This window comes from Astyanax mexicanus, chromosome 5 (genome assembly GCF_023375975.1).
Source record: "Astyanax mexicanus isolate ESR-SI-001 chromosome 5, AstMex3_surface, whole genome shotgun sequence".
Taxonomy (NCBI): domain Eukaryota; kingdom Metazoa; phylum Chordata; class Actinopteri; order Characiformes; family Acestrorhamphidae; genus Astyanax; species Astyanax mexicanus.
Genome location: NC_064412.1, coordinates 14,342,418 through 14,367,743, shown reverse-complemented (window position 1 = coordinate 14,367,743; position 25,326 = coordinate 14,342,418). Strand labels below are relative to the sequence as shown.

General features: G+C 36.2%; 1 protein-coding gene across 1 annotated transcript in view; it reads right to left on the bottom strand.

Annotated features, from left to right (window-relative positions):
• The window catches only part of tgm2b (transglutaminase 2b), a 36,439-nt gene that overhangs the window by 8,887 nt on the left and 2,226 nt on the right, over positions 1 to 25,326 (bottom strand). Inside the window, exons 2-7 of the mRNA XM_007253299.4 lie at positions 12,910 to 13,089; positions 5,089 to 5,307; positions 3,631 to 3,749; positions 2,784 to 2,912; positions 2,462 to 2,642; positions 1,022 to 1,157 (exon numbers count right to left, since the gene is read on the bottom strand). Coding sequence (XP_007253361.2) covers positions 1,022 to 1,157; positions 2,462 to 2,642; positions 2,784 to 2,912; positions 3,631 to 3,749; positions 5,089 to 5,307; positions 12,910 to 13,089 — 964 coding nt within the window. The remainder of the gene's footprint in view (positions 1 to 1,021; positions 1,158 to 2,461; positions 2,643 to 2,783; positions 2,913 to 3,630; positions 3,750 to 5,088; positions 5,308 to 12,909; positions 13,090 to 25,326) is intronic.

The following is a 25,326-nucleotide window of genomic DNA, read 5'->3' as shown; positions in this document are numbered from 1 at the left end:
CTGACTTGTAAGTACAAAAGAATGTGTGGAACAACTTTGACTCTATTGGCTCAGTTGACTCTAAAAGGCTTGGCAGTCCATTAGGTTTTGTATATCTAATAAAATTCTTGCTGAGTGAAAGGCTAGAGAGGCCTCAATATTTATAGAACACGTCCAAAACAACAATAATGGTGAAAAGCAATGGTTCATTAGTTAAAGTAACAGTCCGTAAGTTTGGGAGATTTTTTAGATTTCTATGGCGAGAATGTATAAGTGCACAGAGACTGTGAAGGAGTACTTTAAATTTTTTTGAGTATATTGTTTTGTTAATTTTCTACTTTCTAATTTTCTAACTACCTTGTTAGAAGGAATATATTAGATATTAAACAAAAGGTCATGCAGGATTACTACTGCTTTCAATTTAAAAGAAAAAATCTAAGGGACTGATGCTTTAAACAACTGTAGTATAAAAAGTAATTAGGTTAGGTACTGCATGTTTAAGAAACTGCTATCAGTGCACTTTAATTAAATAAAATTGCCCATAAAACTGTCCTGTTCCTATTTACTTCCAACAAACATACATTTCATTCTAAATTCAGCATCAAAAACATCGGAAATGATACAAAATGCCTCCCTGTCACCACCCACAAATCATTTAACTTGAATTATCTCAAATTAACAGATTCCCACCCAGCCTAGAAGTAAACTTAATGACCTCTCTCCTCTCCTACACAGCCAAAATGCCAGTTTTAAGTCCACACTGTGTAGTTGCTGTGTAGGTATAACAGTTTTATTTTAGTTGTTAGAATTCTTGTTTATTGCATATGTTTCCTGTATAATCTTCGTAGCTTATTTCAGTCATTTCATCATTTTTTTAAAGAACTTTTACTGAATATACTTTCAAACAGTTTTAAATCAAACTGTAACTTCTAATACACACATAAAGAGCATCTTCTCATGGTCAATAATAGTGTATGTTTGTGAATAACTGATAAAGGAGAATGTGTGACACAATAAAACCTTAATGTTACAAAAATCTTACCAAATCATGTCTTTGCTGACGTTCAGCAGCTTGCCGTTTTCATCTACGTAGCGTTCGATCACCAGGTTAGCGTTGGTGTCGTGGGCTGAGAGGTAGTTGGTCACCACTCTGCAGGGGATACCCAGCGCTCGAGACACTGTGGAAAAAAATGATTATTTATTTCAGACCACTTCATGCCATCAGCATATGATCATTTGGAAGGAGACTGTAAGAGAGGGGAGAGAACTGTGATATGAGGGGCTTCTGTGTTTAGTATGGAGCCAGCCCCCCCACCCCCCTCTCAGATAAGTGGTGCTAGAAATGAGAGATATGGCAGAGTTAGAAAGGAGCTGACAGGGTGGTCGAGGAATGTGAATATTTTTCCTAGACACTTGAACAAGGTGGAGATTGTATTTCTAGGATATTAGTTTGGGGGGCTCCTAGCATGTTCCTGGCATATAAAAACAGAATAAATAATACATAATTTGTCACTATTAATCTTATCTGTTTTATACTGCAACGAGTATGTAACTTTCAAATATTTGCTTGAGGAGTTCTTGGACCAAGACTCTATGTCTTGAATGCTACATGTGTCTGCCATTGTGGTGTTTAACCCTTTGAGGCACGATAATCACTGTAAGAAATGTTCTGCAGAGCTAAGAGCTAGTCTTGCCCTGTTAACACTGATGGTCTGAGGAGTCCAGTGGACATTTTATTTTCTTTATGATGTTTGATTGATTAAATATTTGAGCACATGGACCAACCTGTATGATACCCATATACAAATATTTGATTTTACCAAATTCAAAAACCTCTGGAATATAATCAAGATGAAGATCACAAGCCATTAAACCAAGTTGAACGACTTGAATTTTTTGCTCCAGGAGTGGCATAAACTTATCCAAAAGCAGTGTGTAAGACTGGTGGAGGAGAACATGCCAATATGCATGAAAACTGATTAAAAAACAAGTATATTTCACCAAATATTGATTTCTGCAACTTTGCTCTGCATCTTTTTTTAATATTTTAGCCATTTCTCATTTTCTGCAAATAAGTGCTCTAAATGATTAGATTTTAAATTATTTAAATTATTCTAAATTACAATATTTTTATTTGGAATTTGGAAGAAATGGTGTCCGTAGTTTATACTCAAACATCTACCTATAAATAGCAAAATCAGATAAACTGATTCAGAAACTACTGGTCTCTGATTTTTTTTCCAGAGCTGCATATATTAAAAACACATAATGAATAAAAACACAATGGATATATAGTGGTAAAGTCAATGCTACTACAAGCACAGTGGTTACTTAAAGAAGCCACTTCAGCAGCCAAGTCTGCATTAGTTGATTGGTTTATTGGTTATTCTTCCATCACTAAATGTAATATTTTGCATGTAGGGCCTAATTTAATTAGGTTAATATATTTTTTTTGGTTTAATGACCTAAGCCCTTTTCTTACCGGTGCAGGCAACAGCCGCAAAGACCCAGCACTGGCCATAGCGTACAGGTAAACAGGAAGTGGTATTCCAGGTCCTCAGAATCTCCACACTCCCCCTCCAAGACATGGGGCTGACTCCACCATCAAACGTGTCTCTCCAGCAGCCTTCCAGTACTCCATTATCTCTGTCATTACTGTTCACCTGTCGGTGTGAATTTGTAGATGTGAATATAAGACTAGGGTTCCAGTATTCAATCAAACTGCATGTTAAAATCATGATAACACTGTCACATGACATATAGATTAAAGCTGATATTAGGAGCTTAAGAAGTAAGATTCTCACCATAGCACTGAGAACTCTGGAGACGTAGATAGGGTTCCTGCGTCCTGAGCAGTCTTTTCCAGGGTTCCTCTGGTACTTAGGGTTCACATCCAGAATTCTCAGACATGCATCCAGGATCCCTTCTTCAAACTGACAAAACACAAGTCAGCAAATTTAGAATGTTTCAGTTCTGTAGGCCTTAAAAGTATTTAAAATTCTTTATAAATTAGATCTGTGAAGAAAGCCTCGTTAGACTGTTCCACATGTGTGACCAAACAGGGTACTGAGAAGAACTGTTCATAGAACAGTCCTACCGAGGACTGTTTAAACAGTTTAGACAAAGTAAACAGTTTAGACAAAGTAAAACTTGACCCTGCCTCAAAATGAATGCTGAAAAAATGCACGATATGTACAATGTTATGTAAAACATACATGCAAAATGTTTAAAATTGAATTTAAATGAATTTAAAATTTAATAGAAACCAAAAAGCACTTTGTAAATGCATTTCACTTTTGTTCTGTGTTGAAGACATACATAAGTATGTATAATTATATATAAATAATTATTATTATTTTATTCTCACTTATTAGTGTTGGCTCCCATGGTTCTTTCCTGTACTGACCTTTTCTATCTGCGTGTTCTTTCTGTCTCTTCATCATTGTCTCCCTATATTTTTATTTCTGCCTCTTCTTATCTCTTCTGCTTATTAAGGCAGAGGGAGGGTTGCTTTTGGTTTTGGTCCATTTTGGGAGTAGTGTGTGTAGCTGATAACGCTAACATTAACTTGGTGTGGGTCTGTGTGTGTGTTTGGGTGTGTGTGTGTGTGTGTGTGTGTGAATGTGTTTGTTGGTGCATTCGATCACCCACCTGGCCAAACTCCCATGCTGAGGGAATTGGATATTTAGCATCTCCTCTGTAGATAATTCCATCCTGAGCCAACACGTACTCCTCCAGCTTCTCCTCACTGTCCATGTACACCACATCCCCTGTCCAGCAAACCATTAATCAAACAACAGCACACCCAGCTTAAAGACACTATTAAGAGCATGTGTGATTTTAGTGTGACTGTATTCTGAAGAAACAAAGTGAAAAACTATGAAATTTTAAATGTTACTAAATTACATTTTTAGTTTCACTGCTGTTAGAATATTTAAAAAAAAAATAAATGTAGATAATAGCTGTATAGAGGTGTGGGCTCCAGTCGAGGTAGGACGGGTCCTCGGTAGGACTGTTCTATGAACAGTTCTTCTCAGTACCCTGTTTGGTCACACATGTGGAACAGTCTAACGAGGCTTTCTTCACAGATCTAATTTATAAAGAATTTTAAATACTTTTAAAGAATTTTAAAGCAAACTCTGAACCAGAGTCTTCCCTTTGCACTATTTTTGCCCCATTTTTGTGGTGATGTTTAGTTTTTTCTCTAGCGTTGTGAATTGAGGGTAATCGCAAGGGATACATCATTTGTGTCCTTTAAATCACACCAAACATCGCCTTAATTTCTTGACTGTACATAGAGGATTTTTGGAACAGCCTTCGATTAATGTAGCAGCCCACTTACAATATAGCCTACACTTTAAAAAACAGCTAATATCAAAACTCCAGTTGTCCTTTACAAAAATCTGTCTAAAATGTGTAAAAATGTTTCGAAAAATGACAATTTGCAAAAATAAAAAAGAACAAAATGTAACACTTCGAAAAGCAACAATTAATAATAAATAAAAAAATCTAATGGAACAAAAATATTCCCTTAAAAGCAATGTTTTGAACAATATAAGACTAATTTAGTTGCATGAAAAAAAATGTAAAATGATTACACAGTTTTATCACACAGTAATAATGATGTGATATTTATATCATATGTTAATTATGTATAATATATGATACTTACATATTATAATATAGTGAATTGCTTTAATTGTTTTAAAGTCCTGAAGTAAAAGAGTAAGCAGCTATACATTAAAATAAGGAGGTGTATTTAGGTGTATTAAGACATGTTTTAAACATCAATTAAAAATGACTAATCTGTATAACACCAAGAATTAGAAGAACTGTACTAATTGAATTTATTATTCCAGAATGAATTATAAGAATTAACTCTCAAAACAGTAACCTAGAATAAAATGTATTTAAATGATTACTTATGAAATATATTTTTTCTTGTTCAAATATTGAATCATTGAATGAATTGAATATTGAATGGATCTATAACTAGTGAATTTTTCAACTCAGCAAAATAAAGTGATTCCATACTAATGATCAGTAGAGTAGTTCTTACTACAGAGATTACGAGTGTTGATATGCTTATGTAATACATATTTTACTCACGAGGACACCAGGGGTTGAAGAGCAATATTAACTCAAACTGAGCCCTGCCGTCCAGGGTCACAGTGTAGCGTCCAATGGGGGCATCAGGGGCGGAGCAGATGGACAAGGACACTATCTCCCCAGGAGGACTGGTTACTGCAGCGCTCCAGCAGGTGTCATCGATAGTGGCACTCAGACCAAAATCAGCTCTGGTACCGTACTGCTCTACAGGCTGCGGACCTTCAGAGAAGCACAAACACATCGATTTTTAGCAGCCGCAGCATAAAAAAGCAAAAATACATTGTTTCTCTTCAATTCTGTCAGCTTAAGAACTGATTGATCACACAAACAGCATTATTTTAATGGAATCTTAAAAAAAAAAATTAACGACTGAATGATTTCAAAATTACGTTTGGCCTGCTTTCTGTCATATCTGGCCTACTAAACACAAAGTAACTGTACATGATAGTATGAATTAAAAGTATCTGTGTCTGAGAACAGAATAGATTATTATCTAAAGCTTTGATCAAATAGAACAATTACATTATTTGCATTTAAAAAAAGTCCATATTGTTTTACATTCGTCCCACATCTTCTGTGAAGATTGACCCAGCAAAAATATCCCACAGGTCAGTGCAGAATACTTTAGCTCCCATGAGGCATGACAAAAGTTCACTAGTTCACAATACGATTTATTGAAAGTAAATTTGAAGGATTTCTGTTGGTCGATTAATCAAGATATTTTGTTACAATGTAAAATAAACAAGATTAATACAAAAAATAAAAAATAAAAAAGACTGACTACTTTACTTCATAAAGGGTTCGTACGGTCATGAAAAACCTGGAAATGTCATGGAGTTTGAAAATTGCAATTTTCAGGCCTGAATAAGTTTTGGAAAAATATAAATACCCAGAAAGTTTTGGAAAAGTCATGGAAATTTGGTCTACAAATCCTTGTGTTTTCGTTTATCGGTGGAGAAAATCTATTTGGAGCTACAAATGCATCAGCTTAGAGTTAGTTCAATAATTTAGCCCTAAACAATGGAGCTCTAAGGATCTGATGCACATTTTATTATTAAATATTGTGTGTCAGATTCATTTTAGGCCTACAGTAATCAATTTCGATAATACTTTTAGTTGATTTTTTGTTTTATTGTCCGTGTCTGCATTGTTCTAAAATTATATGGTCATGAAAATTTGCCTTGAAGGCATGAAAAAATCATGAAAAAGTAATGGAAATCATAAATCAATGCTTGCTGTCATATCCGGTCTATTATTAAAGCAGAGTTAACTGTGATAGTCTGTATCAACTCAATGGTATCTGCATCTGTGTCTGAGAACACACTAGAGCATTCTCTTAAGCTCTGATCAAATGGAACAATTACATTTAATTGCCTTTTTAAGAAAAAGTCCACATTGTTCTACATTCGTCCCACATCTTCTGTGAAGATATCAATCAAAACCACAGCATGAATGATGTCAAACGAAGGCTGTGAATCTTAAAAGTCTGCAGATGTTTTATCAACTCCCCCCTGGCCTGGATTGTTCTGTGGTAGATGCAGATAAATGCTTGAATGGTGAGCATTAAAACAAAAACTGAAGGAATGTCTGGGAACTCTGGATCTTAGGCTGTGTGTGACCCTGGCATCAGAATAGAGTCTAGTGGACACACGCACTGGGGTTCAATTATGCTGGAACTGGGCAGCGTTCCAGGAAATCACTCCTTTTGGGCTGCTGGCCCTGGAGAGGTTTTCTTGAACATATAAGGGGGTTATTAATGTTATGTAATGGCTAATTACAGTGCTATTACAGTTTACAAATGCAGCTTTTGGTGAACCAGCAGATGCAAGGCAATGCAATTGCTGAGAATAATTAATAATAATCAACTTATTTCCAGAAACTAAACACTGCACTGTTTTTGCATTAACCTTTTCAGACCCTGCATCCATTACAATGGACATCATGTATTTCCTTTATTTTTAAATAAAGCTGAGAGCTGTTGTCTATCAGAATAGACCATAAACCAGCCAATGAACAAGTTTTAAACCAATTAAACAAACAATAACTTTCCCCACCCACTGCACTGGAAAAACAGTAGTACTAGAGCCATTCAAGCAAAGTAAAAGCTAATTTTTACTAATGTATTGGGATTTAGAACACTTTTTAATCATGTAAAAAAAGAAAGTAAAAAGGTCAATATGAAATTTGTGTGCATTGCAGACAGAAAACAGCATTATTATTATTATTATTATTATTATTATTATTATTATTATTATTATTATTATTTCAACAATGGCACATAATTCTGGTCGGGGGTTAATCTTAATAATATACTAATAAGAATAAGAATAATATTAATGCTGTTTTCTGTCTACAATGCACACAAAGGAAGACTCTAATATTATTATACAAAATCTACATTAACAATAAATCCTATTAACTAAAATAAATAACTGTTTATTTATGTCTATTGGATTGGAAGCATGTGCTTAACATTTTTAGATTTGATATGTTTTAAATTACATATAATTGGTAAAAATGAGCTCTTTTAATTTGCCTCTTTGGCTTTAGTGCTGTTTTTCTCCAGAGAGGTGGGCGGGGCTAATCTATTGCTTTGTTGTCTTATAAACTTTTTCTTTGGCTGGTTTATACTCTAATCTGATTAAAACAGGTGTCAATTAGTGTTACGTGCAACAAAACATAAAAAAAAACTTTAAAGAAAATACATGAAGTCCATTGTAATGGACGAAGGGTCTGAAAGGGTTAACAGCAACATCTTCATTACCCCATTACTACATGAGGAGAAGCACAGGACATTTTTTAGCATGTGCAAATAACAAACCAGCACAGTTTAACTTCACACACAAGTTTGCCGCTGATAGTGTGTTTATCTCCCATTAACAAGACACTTTCCTGACCCTGTGTTTCCTGTGTTGTAACTGTAGAGTGTCCTCTCTTTTCTTCTCTTACCCCGACGCACTGTCAAGAGTCTAGAATAACACTCGTACTGGACACGGTTCAGCTGTTTAGACATCTGTTCACTGATGAGTTTCAGTGAGCAGTCTCAGTGACAGTGGAGACAAGCTCAGCAACATGACCCATCTTTAAACTGACGAATATCATATGACTTTAATTATCTCTCTGGATTGTTCTGCTTATGTGTATAAATAACTAACCGCTCAGCCCACACGCTCAATTAACCTTCCTGAAGTTCTTAAGGGGAATGAGAAATGTGTCCCAGCTCATAACTAGAACTAAAACACTCTGAGACTAGAACTCAACATGCTTTACAAAGTGAAATAGTAAAATGTAATTAGTTAGCTTTAGTTAAAACAAGCATGCAAACCCACAACGGTCTGTAGTGGGTAAAATAGAAATTGTATGTTGCATTTACAAATGCATTGTATCATAGTTTACTTACTTTTGAGTTTAATTAACCTATAAAAACATGTATAAACCGTGTTCCAAATAATGATGCAAGTGATATTTTTTCAGTTTGTTTTCTAAATGGTCAATGCAAATGACAGTCAGTATAATTTCTAAGACATGACCTGTTAAGTATAAATCAAATTTTATTGAACAAAGCTCCCAATGATAACAATTTTCAAAATGCCTTGTTCCAAATTATTAACAGGCCACAGATTTCAAGCAATATGGAAAAAAAAAATAAAAGGATGAAATAGTGCAGTTCCTTCGACAAGGTATGAAAACATTAGATATTTCACAAAAACGGAAGTGTAATCATCGTACTATGAAGAGATTTGTGGTTGATTCAGAGCACAGACGGGTTTGTGCAGATAGAGGCAAAATGAGGAAGGTTTCTGCCAGATAAACTCATCAGATTAAGAGAGCAGCACACAGGTATTTGAACCTGCTGATGCCTCTTGAGTCTCAGGAACCTTCTTGAGCAAAAGATCTATAAAGATGGGATGCAGTTCACATCAAAACAGTAGCTCTAGTAGGATATTCTGACATTCTGCAAAGAAATTCAAGCAGAAATTGTCCAGAAACTATGTTAACATATACAGTGCCCTCCATAATTATTGGCACCCCTGGTTAAGATGTGTTCTTTAGCTTCTCATAAATTGAGTTTTGTTCAAAATAATATAGGACCACGATGGAAAAAAAGTAAAATACAACCTTTAACTCAAGTGAATTTATTCAGTAGGAAAAAAAATCCCACATTAAGAAACAATTATTTAACATCAAATCATGTGTGCCACAATTATTAGCACCCCTGATGTTAATACTTTGTACAACCTCCTTTTGCCAACAAAACAGCACCTAATCTTCTCCTGTAATGTTTCACAAGATGGGAGAATACAGAAAGAGGGATCTTTGACCATTCCTCTTTGCACATTCTCTCTAAATCATCCAACGACCTGGGTCCTCTCCTCTGCACTCTCCTCTTCAGCTCACCCCACAGGTTTTCAATGGGGTTGAGGTCTGGGGACTGAGATGGCCATGGGAGGAGCTTGATTCTGTGTGCGGTGAACCATTTCTGTGTAGATTTGGCCACATGTTTAGGGTCATTATCTTGCTGAAAGACCCAGTGACGACCCTTCTTCAGCTTTCGGGCAGAAGCCACCAGATTTGGTTTTAAAATGTCCTGGTATTTTAGAGCATTCATGATGCCATGCACCCTAACAAGGTTCCCAGGGCCTTTAGAAGAGAAACAGGCCCACAGCATCACTGATCCCCCGCCGTATTTCACAGTGGGCATGAGGTGCTTTTCTGCATACTCAGCTCTTGTGTTACGCCAGACCCACTTAGAGCATTTGTTGCCAAAAAGCTCTTTGTTTCATCTGACCAAAGCACACGGTCCCAGTTGAAGTCATAGTACCGCTTAGCAAACTCCAAACGTTTGCGTTTATGATTGTGAGTGAGAAATGGTTTCTTCCGTGCATGCCTCCCAAACAGCTTGTTGGCATGTAGATAGCGCCTGATGGTTGTTTTGGAGACTTTGTGACCCCAAGAAGCTACCATTTGTTGCAATTCTGTAACAGTGAGCTTTGGAGAACTTTTTATTTCTCTTATCATCCTCCTCACTGTGCGTGGTGGCAAAATAAACTTGCGTCCTCGTCCAGGCTTGTTTACCACTGTTCCAGTTGTTTTAAACTTCTTAATAATTCCTCTGACAGTAGATATGGACAGGTGTAGGCGAGTAGCGATTTTCTTGTAGCCATTGCCTGACTTGTGAAGGTCAACACACATCTGCCTCACTTGAATGGTATGTTCCTTTGTCTTTCCCATGTTGAAGATAAATGGCCTCTGTGTCACGTCATATTTATACCCCAGGGAAACAGGAAGTTGTGAATTACTAATTAAAATGTTCCTACATACTGTGATCAACTTCGTAAACTACTGTAGAAGTGACAGAAATACTTTTATTAAATTTATTTCCTAAGAATTGTTAGGGGTGCCAATAATTGTGGAACAGGTGATTTTATGAAGAATAATTATTTCTTAGTCAGGGATTTTATTTCCCCCTTAAAATTTACTTGAGTTAAAGGTTGGACTTTACTTTTTTTTCCCATCGTGGTCCTATATTATTTTGAACAAAACTCAATTTATGAGAAGCTAAAGAACACATCTTAACCAGGGGTGCCAATAATTATGGAGGGCACTGTAACTTAGCCTGTTAAGATGCTTTTAAATTGAAATAGCTTTTGATTTTAGTAGTACATTTGACCACTTAATGCTGCAAATTCAAAAAATATCCATTTGCAGTTCGTTACAACCTCTGAAATGGTTTAAAAATCTGTTGTGCATAATAATTTGGAACACTACATTTAAATACTGTTATCGTTTGGAGGTTTGTTCAATAAAATTGGATTTATACTAAATGGGTCATGACTTGAAAATTATACTGACTGTCATCTGAGAAAAATGTCACTTCCATAATAATTTGGAACATGGTGTAGACTTATATAATAACTTCCTTTGCTGTACTTCTGACCTAGTAAAGATAACCCAGTGTTACTAATTTAAACAACAAAATCATTTCATTTCAATACTGTGTTTGAAGACTAGTTAACCAGTTAAATCTTTGTAAGATTTGAGTTTTACTCATCAAAGTGCAGTGTCCAAACTTAAGAAAGACCATAAATATCATCATATTTAAATAAAACAACTCAGTTGATGACAAAAGACTTCATGAAATGATATATGCAATGTCTCTGTCTTTCCTCAACTTCCACTATATTCCATAATATCCAGCACTCCAGCCTAACATGGTCCTACCATCCTGGGGATTATAAAATTTTCTTGTGGGACAGGATTTAATCTCTTTTGAGACACTTTTGGAATGGCAAAATCTTTCCTGAATGTACACAGCCAGTGCATAGATTTGCCATATTAATGCTGTTGGTATTTATTCTGATATTATCTGATGTTTTACTGTATAGATAAGGAGCTTTTTCATACTTTTTGCCTTTTTGACAGGTGTCTAAAACCTTTTCTGTTGATAAACATATGATATTGAAAGTACTTGCACACAACTTAGACAGTAATATAGCTTTTAATAACAACCTGTTGCAGATAAAACTGTAATTAAGTGTGATGCAATGTTATGAGCTGAAACTGTACACATACACTCTTACTGGGAGCACTTAACATTTCCTGCATATTTTCACCCTGTTAGGGCAAAATCTTTGCTTATGACTTCCCTCCTCTCCTTCTCTCTCTCCTTTTTCTCTCACTCTCTCTTTCTATCTCTTTCTACGTGTGTTTTCTCATAATCTCTCTGTAATTCTTTATTTGTGCTCTGTATATCTGCCTCAGTCTCTTACAGAACATTTAATATCATATTGAGCTGAGCTCGTTTTGGAATCTCTAGCTCGTGAGTTAGGCCAGATAAGGTAATGTTTGGATTCTGCAGTGGTCCTATTTAATCTCTGCTACGATATTTGATCCAAACAAAATCATACTTTATACGTCTGCTTAATACAAACAGTACAAGACTCTTCAACAGTACAATACAATACAATACAATACAATAACAACCTGACCATTTAAGACCACCTTAAAACACATAAGCATAGAGGTTTGGTGGTGTCAGTGCTGGTTAGCAATAGGGGTGTCATGATTTCGATATTTAATCGATCGAAATGATGTCATAGTCTCGAGCCTCGAAGTCAAAAAGAGGACCGACGATTCCCTCCTTCTAAGCTACGCAAGCGTGCGCAGCACACTGTAGCCTCCTTAAAGAAAAACTTGAAAATATAAAAATAACAGTTGTTTTGTCTAGCCTCAAATATGTTAATAGTTTTGGTACCTTAAGAAGCACCTTTCTCTCAGATAAGTTAATAATATATATTTATTAAAGAAAAAAAACTTGTCATTCTCAGGGACCGAAAAAGTCTTAAAGTCTCATTTTTCATGTTTAACTGTTATAGTAGGATAGAGTTCAGTTTGTTAAGGCTCTAACTGTTCTATTATTTTGAACATGACTGTTCCTGTATTTTTTTATTATTTATTTTATTATGTTGCACATTGCTGTTTTAATAGTGCACACTGCTGCTACCAAAAAAAACACTAGATGGCATTACAAATATATCTTAATTAAATTATTTAAATTTGACCATTAGTGTCTAATGTGGTGTATTACAGAACACTTGTATCACGTTGCATCACTTATATCAAGCCCACCTTTTGAAAAAAGATATTGTAAATTTGATGAATCAAACCAATGACTGACTAATCTAAAACTGGCATAGGCCTCTTTGCTGTAAAAAAAAAAAGAAAATCGTATTGAATCGTGACTCTAAAATCGGAAATAAAATCGAATCGAGGATTTAGAGAATCGTGACACCCCTAGTTAGCACCAGTGTTAGGCCCTACCTGTCTCTGCAGTGATCTGGAGCTGGTTAACTCCAGGCTGGTAGGATCCAGAGCGGAGGTTGAGGTTGATGGTGAAGGGTCGGCCTCTCCTCACAATCAGCCGGTCAGTGCCGTTCAGCTCTGTACGGTGATCAGTGTTGTTGAACTCACACGCCAGATCCCAACTGCCAAAGTCCAGAGCTGGAGACGTAAGAGAAGAAGAATGTTAGAGGAACATTGAGGCAGATTAAAGAGAGGAAATTCAAACCAACAAGTCTGCTGTGAGCAACGAGATACTACAGAAGGGGGGCTTGGGAATGCTCACACCTGTATAAGTTGTGAGGTGTTATCTTGTAAGTGAGACTAAAATTGGCCAGCGTGCTCATGGCAAGGTGTTGTGAAATATCGAGCAAGATGGATGAGACATTTACATTTTTTTTTATTAATTTTACTCTATCTACACTGTCACGTGTCTACAGGGCATACATCATAAAAGTCAAGTTAATTCAAGTCAAGTCATATAGTTTTATTCAATTTAGTCAATACTGCATATGTAAAGGACATACAGAGAATTTAAATTATGTTACTATCCTTCCCAAAACTTACAAGTAAAACAAAATAAGATTATTAATATAAAAAGAATGGCGAGACACTAAATGTACAATACAACAAAATCGCAAATATAGACAGAGTACGTGAGACAAGAGACACAATAGTGCAGTAGTGATGGGGAAAATAAAGAGGGACTGATAGTACCATTGTAAACAGGAACAGTATAAATATTAGTGCAATATAGTGGTATACAAGCTTAAGGCTGGTAAAGTGAATGAGTGTGTAAGGTTCTTTAAAAGTTCATCGTTGTAGAGGGAATTAAAGCGGGTGTGATATTGCAAGTATAAGCAGTAGTGCAGGTATGGGGTGTGAGTGCATGTCAGTTCTTGAAAAGTTCCAGTACTGTGTTGATTCCAGTACTAAGTTGCAGTACTGTGTTAATAGGACCACCCACATTTAACAGTGCAGTGAGTGATAATGATGGTGACCGGTGGCTTCTGGCTTGAATTGTCCATGCAAACAGTCAAGCGACTTTGGCAGATATCACACAATCCATATTCAGTTTAGGAGACCCAACACACATATTCCACATTTCGGTGCAGAATATTTTAGCTTCCACTGGACAGGACAAAAGTCATGGGACACAACACTAGTTCACAATATAATTTGTTGCAGGCGATTTTGGAGCATTTCTTCTGTTGGTCTATTAATCAGCATATTTTGTTACAATGTAAAAAAAAAAAAACAAGATTGAAATTAAAATCTAAAATTTTAAAACAGCAGAAAATGCAGACCGCATGACAACATACAATTGCTATAAAATTGCTGTTATTAGAAAACAGACACTATACTCATGATTTATTGTAGCACAGTTTACTTACTGTTACTGTAGTTCTTACTGTTAATACTATGTATTATTATATTTATGTATTTATTTATATTTTGTATTCAATCCAATTTAAATCATTCAGTCTAAACTGTACTAAAATAATCCTCTCAGTGATCAGAGAATTACACCTCTAATAATTACTTCTAAATTTATTATCACACACTGTTTCTTTATCTGTGCTCCTTGATTTATGATAAATCTCTGAGATTATTAAGTGTTGTTTGGCATGAAGAAGAGAGAGATAGTTGAAGAGGTTGGCACTAGAAGAGGAGGTTTTTTTAAACTCTCTGCCCTGCGAGGGAATGAAGGAGTGAGAGGAAGTCTGACTCATGGACGACTTTCCAACTCCCTCTTCCTGCAAGGAGATCATTGTAATCTTATTTTCCTCGAGACAGGTGGGGCTCGTCCCAGAGGGGGAAAGATCACCAACTCGGAAAAACACACTGAAAACAAAGGACTGCTGCACCTTCAACTCAGCTCTCTTAAATTTAACACTGTGCACACTGAAGCTATTTGTCTGAGCTGTGACTGTTTATTAGTGGTTTTTCAGCACTACTTTACTAAGAAAAAAAACACTAAGTTGTCTTTCTTTTTACTGTGTTTGTGTGTTTTGGTATATGCATATGTGACAGAATGGGTCTGCCAGGCTTAGTTTTTCTGTTTTCTAACTCCCCAAAACATAAAATACCGTTCTGCCCCTGTTTAGTACTCACTATTTTAGTTATATGCTAGCTTGGCCATTTACAAAATGTTTAAATAATTCTTACTCTTACTGTAGGATTTTGCTAAGCAGAGACAGATACTTTGGACATGATCTTTCATACTTACATGGGGTAGCAGTTGTGGTTTCTGGCAGACAAATGAATTACAAAATGGTTTAACCTGGTCTTTTATAGGCCCAGGACAAGTTGGAGCATGCCCAGTGTGGGCCAAGTGGCTTGACCTATCTAGAGGGGGAAAGAGTTTTCAGCTATTTTTGTTTTTATACATTTTTTTTGTTATGATATGATTTTGTAAAACTCTGTTTAGAAAGATGTATTAATGCTGTACCCATCTGTTTAAAATCTGAATGTGGCAGATATATTTGTGAAATATTTGTTTAAATATTTGGCTCCCCCCCTCCACTCTAAAATGGTATGTCCTTCCTAAATTAACCACTAGGGGAAGCCTATATAAGGAGTCAGTCTTCCATGGCTGAGAGAGTGGAAATAAGTAGAAAGACAGTGATATTGTGGATCACTGCTTCTGTAAAGATTAAGAGTGTTTTGAAAAAAAAAAAAAAAAAAAAAAAAAAAAAACAATTTGTGGTGTTGTTGAACCTCTTTAAATTATATATATACTTTATTTTATTTTTTTTGTAAATATTTTTTTTTCTCTTCATTTTTTCATCAAATGGACTCATTTTTTTTCCATCAAAAGCACCAATAAACACACATTGGCACTGAAGGTGCTATGTTGTTTGGTCAATTTTTATGTAGAAGTAGAAGTGGACATTTTTAGCAGTCCCATTTAAAAGAGGCCCACAACCCTGGCGGACTCTACTACCCGCACTGCAAAGTGTGACAGCATATAATATAGTATTTTACAGAAAAACCTATTTTTGTTTATTTGTATACATACAGTATACCGTTGCTGTCACAAAAGTTTTAGGCACCTGTGGGAATTTCAGTGAAGAAAAAGCTTCTTATCTGTGCAGTAAGTGTTTATTAGCTCCTTAAAACACTAGTATTACAATAAATACAAACAAAAAGCAGAGCTTTTACAGCCCTGTTTTCCTTAAAACATCTAATCTCTCCTCATCTGAGTTTAATAGAGTTATTTCTAGTTCTCATCATATTACTTAACAGCTGGTTTGGTAAATTGGTAAATTTGGTAAATCAGGTGAGCTGCTGACGGAACTGAACATATACACATGCTGGCTGAGGAGCATCCAGGAGAAATCTGGAATCTCTACACTTTGTTCTTCAGCTTGACACACAGGATATAACATATAACATTCCTTGTTACGTTTTACTGTATGTTTATTTGCATCTGTTTAAATCATATGTGGTGCTTTTTCAGATAAAAACACTGATATTGCTGAGAAAAATGGATTAGTGTAATTTGCTTTGGTGCCTAAAACTTTTGCACAGTACTGTATATAACTTAAAATGGTAAACTTCTGTAAAATTACAGTTAAAAAGAAGAAGAGGTACCTTTGAACTTTCAATAGTAGTAACTGTAAAAAATATATATACATGTAATTTTGAAGCACTTCTGTTGTCCCATTAATAATATTTTTTTTCTGAGCTGTTGGTGTACCACCTGATCAAAAAATGGCAAAAAAAGGGAAAATCAAGATGTGAGACATACGCATCATAAACTTATGCCACGCACATACATCATCTGACTTCAGAGCTTTACACTTTACACTTGGTTGTCATTGTTAAGTGGCATGTCTTCGCTATAGGAATACTTTAATTTAATGGAGGATAAAATAAAAAAACTAATCAGTGCAAATTTTGGTATAAAAGCTTGGCATATAATAAAGACACATTCAGATCAGTGTTTGAGTTTTTTAATGTGATTATTGCAGTGATAACCCTATTGGAGTAGTGCTCAGTAGGCTACATTTTTTACACTATGTCTGATTTCAGTTCATTTGTGCTTTCACTAAAATACATTATTCACTTTTGTCTGTTTTAAATGAAATAAACATTGTTACATTTAGCATTGCATGTAACAATTACATAATAAAATTGTAATCATATTTTATTATCTCAGATGATTGTTTTAAAAATTTTGATAATTACTGTGCAGATGGTTACTTTTTTTTGTGATCAAGAATTTTTATTTTTCATATAATATTGAAACAACAACAAAGGGAGGGGGAGCAGCAGACAGGCATAAAGAGTGAATACAAAAGAGAAAGGAAAAATAAAAAAGGGGAGGCATACATTACAATTTCTATGGGTACAATCATCTTTACAGATAGAAATAAATAGGAGGAAGTGTTTAAATTCAATGCATACTTTGCAGAAAATCCAAAATACTCAACACAAAGGTCTGCCATGTTTCAACAGTTATGGGCTTAGCATGGTGAAGTCGAGCAGCAGTACATTCAAGTTTTGCTATATTGAGTAGATTAACCACCCAAAATGATTCCATATGAAGTCCAGGTGTAATCCAGTTTTGTAGAATTGTCTTTTTAGCAGCAGTAAATCCAGAGAACAATAGCTTGCACTGTGTCATCTTCAATTCCAAGTTGGAGTTATCATTCAGGAGACACAAGCATGGATCAAAATTGTATTCTATTTCAAGAATATCAGACAACACTGTGTTTACATATCTCCAAAATTTAACAATTACAGGACACTCCCAAAACATATGTAAAAATGTACCAGGGGCAGAGGTGTTACATATGTGACAGTAATAATTAGTTTGAATTTTCATTTTAAACCTTCTGTAAGGAGTAAGGTATGCTCTATGAATAAGCTTAAAGTGAATAAGCTGATGTGCTACATTTTTTGAAGTTAAGCTAAGATTGGACCAGATAGTGTCCCATTCTGGGGTATAACCTAAGGTGGCAAGTTCCTTGTCCCATAATGTAGTGATCGTTAGGGGGTTTGCAGAGGCTTCTATTAGACTACGATAAATCCTAGCAACACATCCTCTCGAAGGTAAATGGGGTTGTATCCATTTCACCATTGGATGAGTGGCTATACGAGAGTCCCATGGGACTCCATATGCTTTGAGCGCTGATCTTAATTGCAGGTACACAAAATAGGTAGAAGCTGGCAGATTAAATGTAACTTTCAATGACTGAAAAGAGAGAAAGCCTCCATCATCATAAAGGTCACCACAAACGTTAATACCCTTAGAAGACCAAGAGGGTTCAATAAAAGGTCGTGCACCTCTTAGAAGTTTACAATTTTGCCATAATGGGGTAGCGGAGCAGATTTTAAAGGGACCACCCATGAGTTTTTCTATAAGGGACCAGATCTTGAGGGAGTGAGCAACAATGCATCCAAATTTCAAATCAGTATTTTTAGAACCAGTGCCCGTAAATAGCAGATCTTGTAATCGATGTGGTCTTACAAGAATAGATTCGATAGCCCTCCATGAGGTTTTGGATTCAGGGTCAAGCCAGGAGCGTAATGCTCTTAACTGAAAGGACATAAAATACAGTTTAAAATTTGGTACAGCTAAACCACCCAAGGTTTTAGGCAGCTGTAATGTTGCTAACCTTATTCTGGATTGTTTATTGTTCCATAAAAATTTTGAAACCATTGAGTCAATCTCCGCAAAGTATTTCAAAGGAGGTGGGAGTGGTAGCATAAAGAACAGGAAGTTTAGCCGGGGCAAAACATTCATCTTAATTGTCGCGATTCTTCCTTGCAAGGAAACTTTGAGACCATTCCACCTTTCCAGATCACGTTTGATTTTACCTAGCATACCTACATAATTTTCCCTGGCTGATTTATGGATGTCAGGATAGATATCAATGCCAAGGTATGTAAATGATTCCTTAACCGGGATTATTGAAGGGATAGAAACATTTTGGCATAATTTATTTAATGGCATCAAAACTGATTTAGACCAATTGATTTTATATCCTGACATGCCATTGAAAGTATCAAATATCTTCATGACAAGTTGGATAGAGGTGTCCAAATGATCTAAATATAAGACAATGTCATCGGCATAAAGTGAAATAAAGTTGCTGTGGCCATGAATATTTATAGGATATATTGAGGACTGTCGAATGGCTTGTGCTAAAGGTTCTAAAGATAGGCAAAATAGATGGGGGGAAAGTGGACATCCTTGTCTGGTCCCACGCTCTAGCTGAAACGCAGGGGATATTATATTGTTAGTTAATACCGATGCCATAGGCGAATTATACAGTGTTTGGAGCATTGATATGAACACTGCACCAAAACCAAAACGCTCAAGGACAGCCCACATATAGCTCCACTCAAGCCTATCAAAGGCTTTCTCCGCGTCTAAAGAAAATACAGCACAGGGGCTAGAGAATGTGTGTGCAGCATCCAAAACGTGAAATAATCTCCGGATATTGTCGGAGGCTAGACGTCCCTTTATGAACCCAGATTGGTCTTCGCTAATTAAAGCAGGTATTACAGTTTCTAAGCGTAGAGAGAGAACCTTGAAAATAATTTAACATCACCACAAATGAGAGATATGGGCCTATAACTTGAACATTGTAATGGGTCCTTTCCCTTTTTCAGCAAGAGGGATATTAGTGCTGTTTTCTGATCTCTGTGAAAGCTTCCAGACTCAATAGCGAAATTAAAGGAGTCCAGTATGAGAGTTCCTACCAAATCCCAAAGATCAAGATACAATTCCGGTGGCAACCCATCTAAACCTGGTGATTTACCCTTCTGGAGGTCTTTTATAGCTTTGTGAAGTTCATCCAATTCTATAGGTGCATCAAGAAGATCCCTATCCAATTGTGAAATAACTGGAAGCTGTAATTCATCAAGAAATGTTTTACATTGAGCTGCATCAAAGGCTATCTCCGATTTATACAGCTGAGAATAAAATGCCTTGAAAACCCTACTAATACCTGGAGGATCAGTGATTAATTGATCGTTCGAATTTAGAACTCCATTAATATAGGCCTTAGTTTCACATTCCTTCAATCTGAGAGCTAATAAGTGACTAGGCCTTTCTGCATCGAGATAATATTTATGTCTAGTTCTATGTAAGATGAATTCAGCTTTAGCAATTGACAGAAATTTATGTTGTTCTTTTAAAGACCTCAGGTTGACCATGCGATCTTCGGAATAACACTGTTTTTGCAGAGTTTCTAATGACTTAATGTTATTTTCTAAATCATTAAGACACTGCTTTTGTGATTTAGAAAGAGTGGAGGAGAATGATATACAAAACCCCCTTATAAAGCACTTTGTTGCCTCCCACAGAATTTGAGGGTTACAATTTTGAGATCTATTAATGGATATAAACACCTGTAACTCTGCTTTGAGTGAGCTAAGAAAGTCCGAATTAGTTAAGAGTGAGCTGTTAAACCGCCATCTGGGAGCCTTAATTATGTCAGGAAAAAGAAAACTGCAAAATACTGCTGAATGGTCAGACAGCAAGATTGGCAAAATTGCAATAGAGACCTCTGCTGAAAAAAGGGAAGGACTAACAAAAATATAATCAATCCTAGAATAAGATTTATGTCTATGTGAGTAGAATGTATATTCTGCAAGTGTATTATTTTTTAGACGCCATAAATCAATTATATTAAGATCTCCAATAAACTGATTTAGAAGTTTGGAAGGTAGTGAGCTGGAGGTATCAGAGGAGGATTTATCAATCTTAGGATTCATTACAGCATTGAAGTCGCCGCCAACCAGCAAATGGGAGTCTGATAATTCTAGTAGGGTATTACAGAGCCCATTTAGGAATTCCCTATCCAACTCATTTGGGCAATATACTGAGGCTAAGACTAGTCGAATTGTGCCCAGTCTAGCTTTTATGAAAGCATATCTACCTTCCTGATCATTCCCCACCTGGTCAATGAACAGGGGGAGTCTCCTTTTAACCAATATAGCAACACCTTTAGTTCTATTTTGGGCAGATGAAGAAATCGCTACCTTATAGTATTTATTCTGAAAACGATAGACGTCACAGTGTTTAAGGTGTGTCTCCTGTATAAGTGCTATTGAGACAGATTTTCTATGCAAATATTCCAAAACTCTTGTTCGTTTAACTGCCGAATTAAGCCCATTAACATTAAGTGTTATCACATTCAGGGGTAATTTCGCCATTCGTAACAGTAAATGGAATCTATGTCAATTTGTAATAAAAAATGCATATTAAACACAAAAAGTAATATGGCAGAAACAGTTCCTCCAAATGAAACAGAAAAAGAGAAAAATTACAGAGATGCACCCTTATTGATACATGTTGAAGTCTGCTGCTCGAGGGAATAAACAAACTATTTACAGCAAAAACACAGACCGCACAGATATTAACTCTATAGGTCTGCAACAAACAAAAACAACTGTGGACCCGTGGCGTGTCCACCGCAACCCACAATGGTCGAGATCAAGCTACACAACCCATCAAAGAGAAAAATCAATATCAGTTACTGGTCTTGCTTCCAATTGAAACAATACGAATTCAGATGACAACTGTGCCTTTTAGCTTGCGTTTGCAAACGTAGTACAAGTTAGTGATTACTTAGCTTTCATCCATATCGCCCACACGAGCATAAGCTGCTGCTCGCGGTCCCGTAGCACCTGGTTCCTCGCCGACGGAGCTCCGCGACAGTGATTGAAGAAAGTCCTCCGCTTTTTGAGGACTGTCAAACATCATAACTTTCCCACTGTGCTGTAGCTTGATAGTCGCGGGGAAGAGGAGAAAAGGCTGTAGACCCATCGCGACCATTTTCTTCATGACCGGACTGAAGCTCTTCCTCTTTGCAGTGGTTACTGGACTGAAGTCGGGGAAAAACAGCAGCGTATTTTGCGCGTGCTTCACTGGATATACCTTTCGGGCTCCGCTGAGGATGGCCACTCTATCCTGCCACCTTAGGACCCTAAAAATAAGGGTGCGTGGCCGACCGGTGTCGTTTTCCTTGCCGCTGTACACGCGGTGCGCGCGGTCGATTTCAATGTCCCGTCCTTTCAACGCTGGGATCCAGTTGGAGATGTTAGCGCGAAGAAAGCCCGACGCATCTGACCCTTCCGCTGCTTCTGGTAGACCAACCAGCCTTATGTTGTTTCTTCGGCTTCTGTCCTCCAGATCCGTCATCTTGTCGGTGAGTTTGTCAATGTGTCTTCTTAGCTCTGTAACCGCTCGCCTGTCTTCTCTAGCTGCTGCCTGAATGGAGTCCACTCTATCACGAATTTGTTTGGCTCCTCTAGCCTGTAACTCAAGTTCAGAGCTTAAGGTTTGAATAGCATCATTAGTTTTCTGCAAACTCACATGAATGTCGCGAAACCCAGGAGTCAGAACCGAGTCCATAGCCTCCCGAACCGCTGCAGCGACGGCAGAGTCCAGTGTAGCTTGTTGCTCTTTAAGGGCTAGCCTAATGCCGTTAGCAATGGCGGCGTCTAGCTCCTCTTTGGAAATGGAGGAATCTTAAAATTTTTTCTTTATTGGCGAGTGCTCAACTTCTCTTTTCCGAGCCTCCATCTGGTATGAGATATTAGCAAGGCACTGAGTGAAGCAAGTCCAGCAATTTGTCAGGATGGATGAAAAATAATGGGTTTGTGAGCAGAGCTCAAAACCTTGCGTGCATCGCCGCCGAGAGGTCACGTGGTCTCTGCAGATGGTTACTTTTGACTAGATAGTGACATATATTCAAGGTTTATAATATTTTATTGTACTCTGGAAAAACAGTACGTTTTAGTAATTATGCGCCACTGTGCCACGGTACTGCATATGTAACTAATGTATTTCTTTGTAATACACACAATCAATAGGATTTCAGAATTGAAGCTATAGTTACATATAGGTAAGTATAGGTAAGAACTAGTCTCACAGCTGAGACTAGTTACACAGGTTTCATCTGTATTTCATCCTGAAGAACAGGGTCTAAACAGGAATGTTAAAGTCATTACATAATTCATCAGCATGTGGCCGCTGTCCAGCAGACCAACAGATGTGTAGCTTTAAGCTGCTCTCTTTACAAGGCTCTTCAAAAGGAAGTGGTTCTCATGCATTCCTCTGATAAACAAGTCTATTAAATCCACTGAGTGAGAACACACACAAACACTTTCACCTTCAGGCTGTTAGATAATGAAACAGTCTTTCAATAAAGGTGCCAAAAGAGTGATGAAGAAAAACAGCTGCTTTCCTAAAAAACACGTATGGATCCAGAGCATGAACCTATGTAGGAACTAGAGATGAAAAAAAGAATAAAACGTTTTTTTTCCACCACTGTATATATAAATTAAGTAGCCTGACAAAGGAACGGTATGCAATAAATTTGTTTTATCTAACTAGCTACCTTAGCGGTGCAGTTTTAATCAACAATTAACTTAAGTAGTGCTATTCCAGTCATAAATTTCCTCAGCAGTGCTATTCAAGTCACACGTGATTGAAATTTACACAGAAAATGAAATGCATGACAGTCTTTTGATAAACAAACGAATGCTAAAGCCTTAAACGTTAGCTCAGCTAACATTACTAACTAGCGTTAGCTAGAAATTTACCGATTGTATATTTCAGCTGGAAAAGAGCCAGTAAACTCATACAAAATGTGCTACAGTAAGTGATGACAAATGCTTTATTTAATTTAACTTGTGTGTGTAAAGCATAAAAAAAAGTATTTTTGTTGCTGTCTAATAAACATGTATTTCCAAAACAGCAACTGTATAGGAGAGGAATAAAACCGTCTTAACTTTCAATGGAAGAGAGTGTGAAAAGACTTTAGTTCATGTAATTTTAGGTAATTCTGAACAATTTCTTTTGGTCCATTCATCAGGAAATTTTAACAGCTTGTAAGAGCCAAATACACAAAATGGAGATGCTTGTTTTTTTTTGGTTTTTTTTTGAACAGCGTCAATATAAATGTGCCATTTGTTGGTTCTCTCTTTCTTTCTCCCTCACTCTTCAGCAATCTAAGCAATACTGTGGGACTTTAAATACAAATCATTGTACAATATTAATTCTTCAGTCTTTTCTCTTATTTGACCGAACACTAAAAGTGCTTTTTGCTATTTTCAGCCAAATATTTTTGGTTACCAAATATTTAATGCATCCTTATTAGGAACATTGTTTTGAAGAGGTTTAGAGGTTAGATATGGTCAATTTTTTTTTATAAAAATGAGTTTCTTCATTGATTGTTAAGTAAAAAAAAAAATGCTTGTTTAATTTTTAAATGTTTTTATTTTCTGTAACATTGATTTACAGCACAAAAAAGTTTCCTACAATTGTTTAATAAGTCAAATACAATTTTTTATGGTACTTTTTAAAAAGAAAAAATTGCTACTAAACTACATGTTAAAGCCTTATTCATACAAAAACACTGATTCTTATAATAGAAATGTGTGGGTGGCTGTGCTTGTGTTTGTGTGTGTCTTTATGTGGTGTCTGTTTGTGCATGTGGGTATAAAAGTGTTGTCTTTGGCTAAGTGACACACTGACACACCTTTGTTTTACTCTCACCCTGTCCACTCCATAGAGAGCTATTACTGTGTGTGTGTGTGTATGTATGTGTGTGTGTTTGTGAGTACACATGGGCGTAAACTGTGACTGATGTCTGAAAAACACACTCACACAGATACACAACTGGCTGTTACTGTGAATGAATGATGAATGAATGAATCACAAGTTAAAGGAAGGTTAAACGTCTTTAAAGAGCTCTAGAAAAGAAAAATGTCACCTTTTACAGCCTCCTTTACTGTTTGTGGAACTGTTAAGTGTTTTTGGAAACATTGCTGTGATGTTCCGTTTGAGTTTAGGTCAGCGCGTCAGTTGGCTCATAATCGGCCTCTGTATGTCAGCCAACAGTAAACAAGTTTATTTTAGCTGTCCAGCTTAAGTTAATTCAAACTTTAACCACTGATTAAGAGCATGTGGCGTCATGTCTTACTCCAAAAGCTGTTGAGTCAGAGCTGAATTTAGTATTTAAACCTTTGTGCTGTCTTAAAGGTCAATAATAACCCCCCAATCAGGTTTAATAGCATAGAAAACCTTTAAAGTCAACAAGAATTTTTTTTAACTTTATTTTAGTTGTTTTCTATTTGGTTTTTGAACTGATATTCGAATGACCATGATCTTTTTTTGTCTTATATTTATCATTTTAGTTGTATTTTTCTAAAACCTTTCGTAGACATATTAATTTTATTTTTACTTTCTTATTTAAACGTTTTAATTTCTTACTAATTCATCTTATTCCGATCATGTTATTTTAGTTATTTTTCCTACTTAAAGGTAACCCTCAATAAACCTCCAGGTCTAAATTAACAATGGTTGATTGTTTGATGGACTTAATGACTGCAAATGATCTTTTAGGTTGAGGTTTAACAGCTTACTAGAAT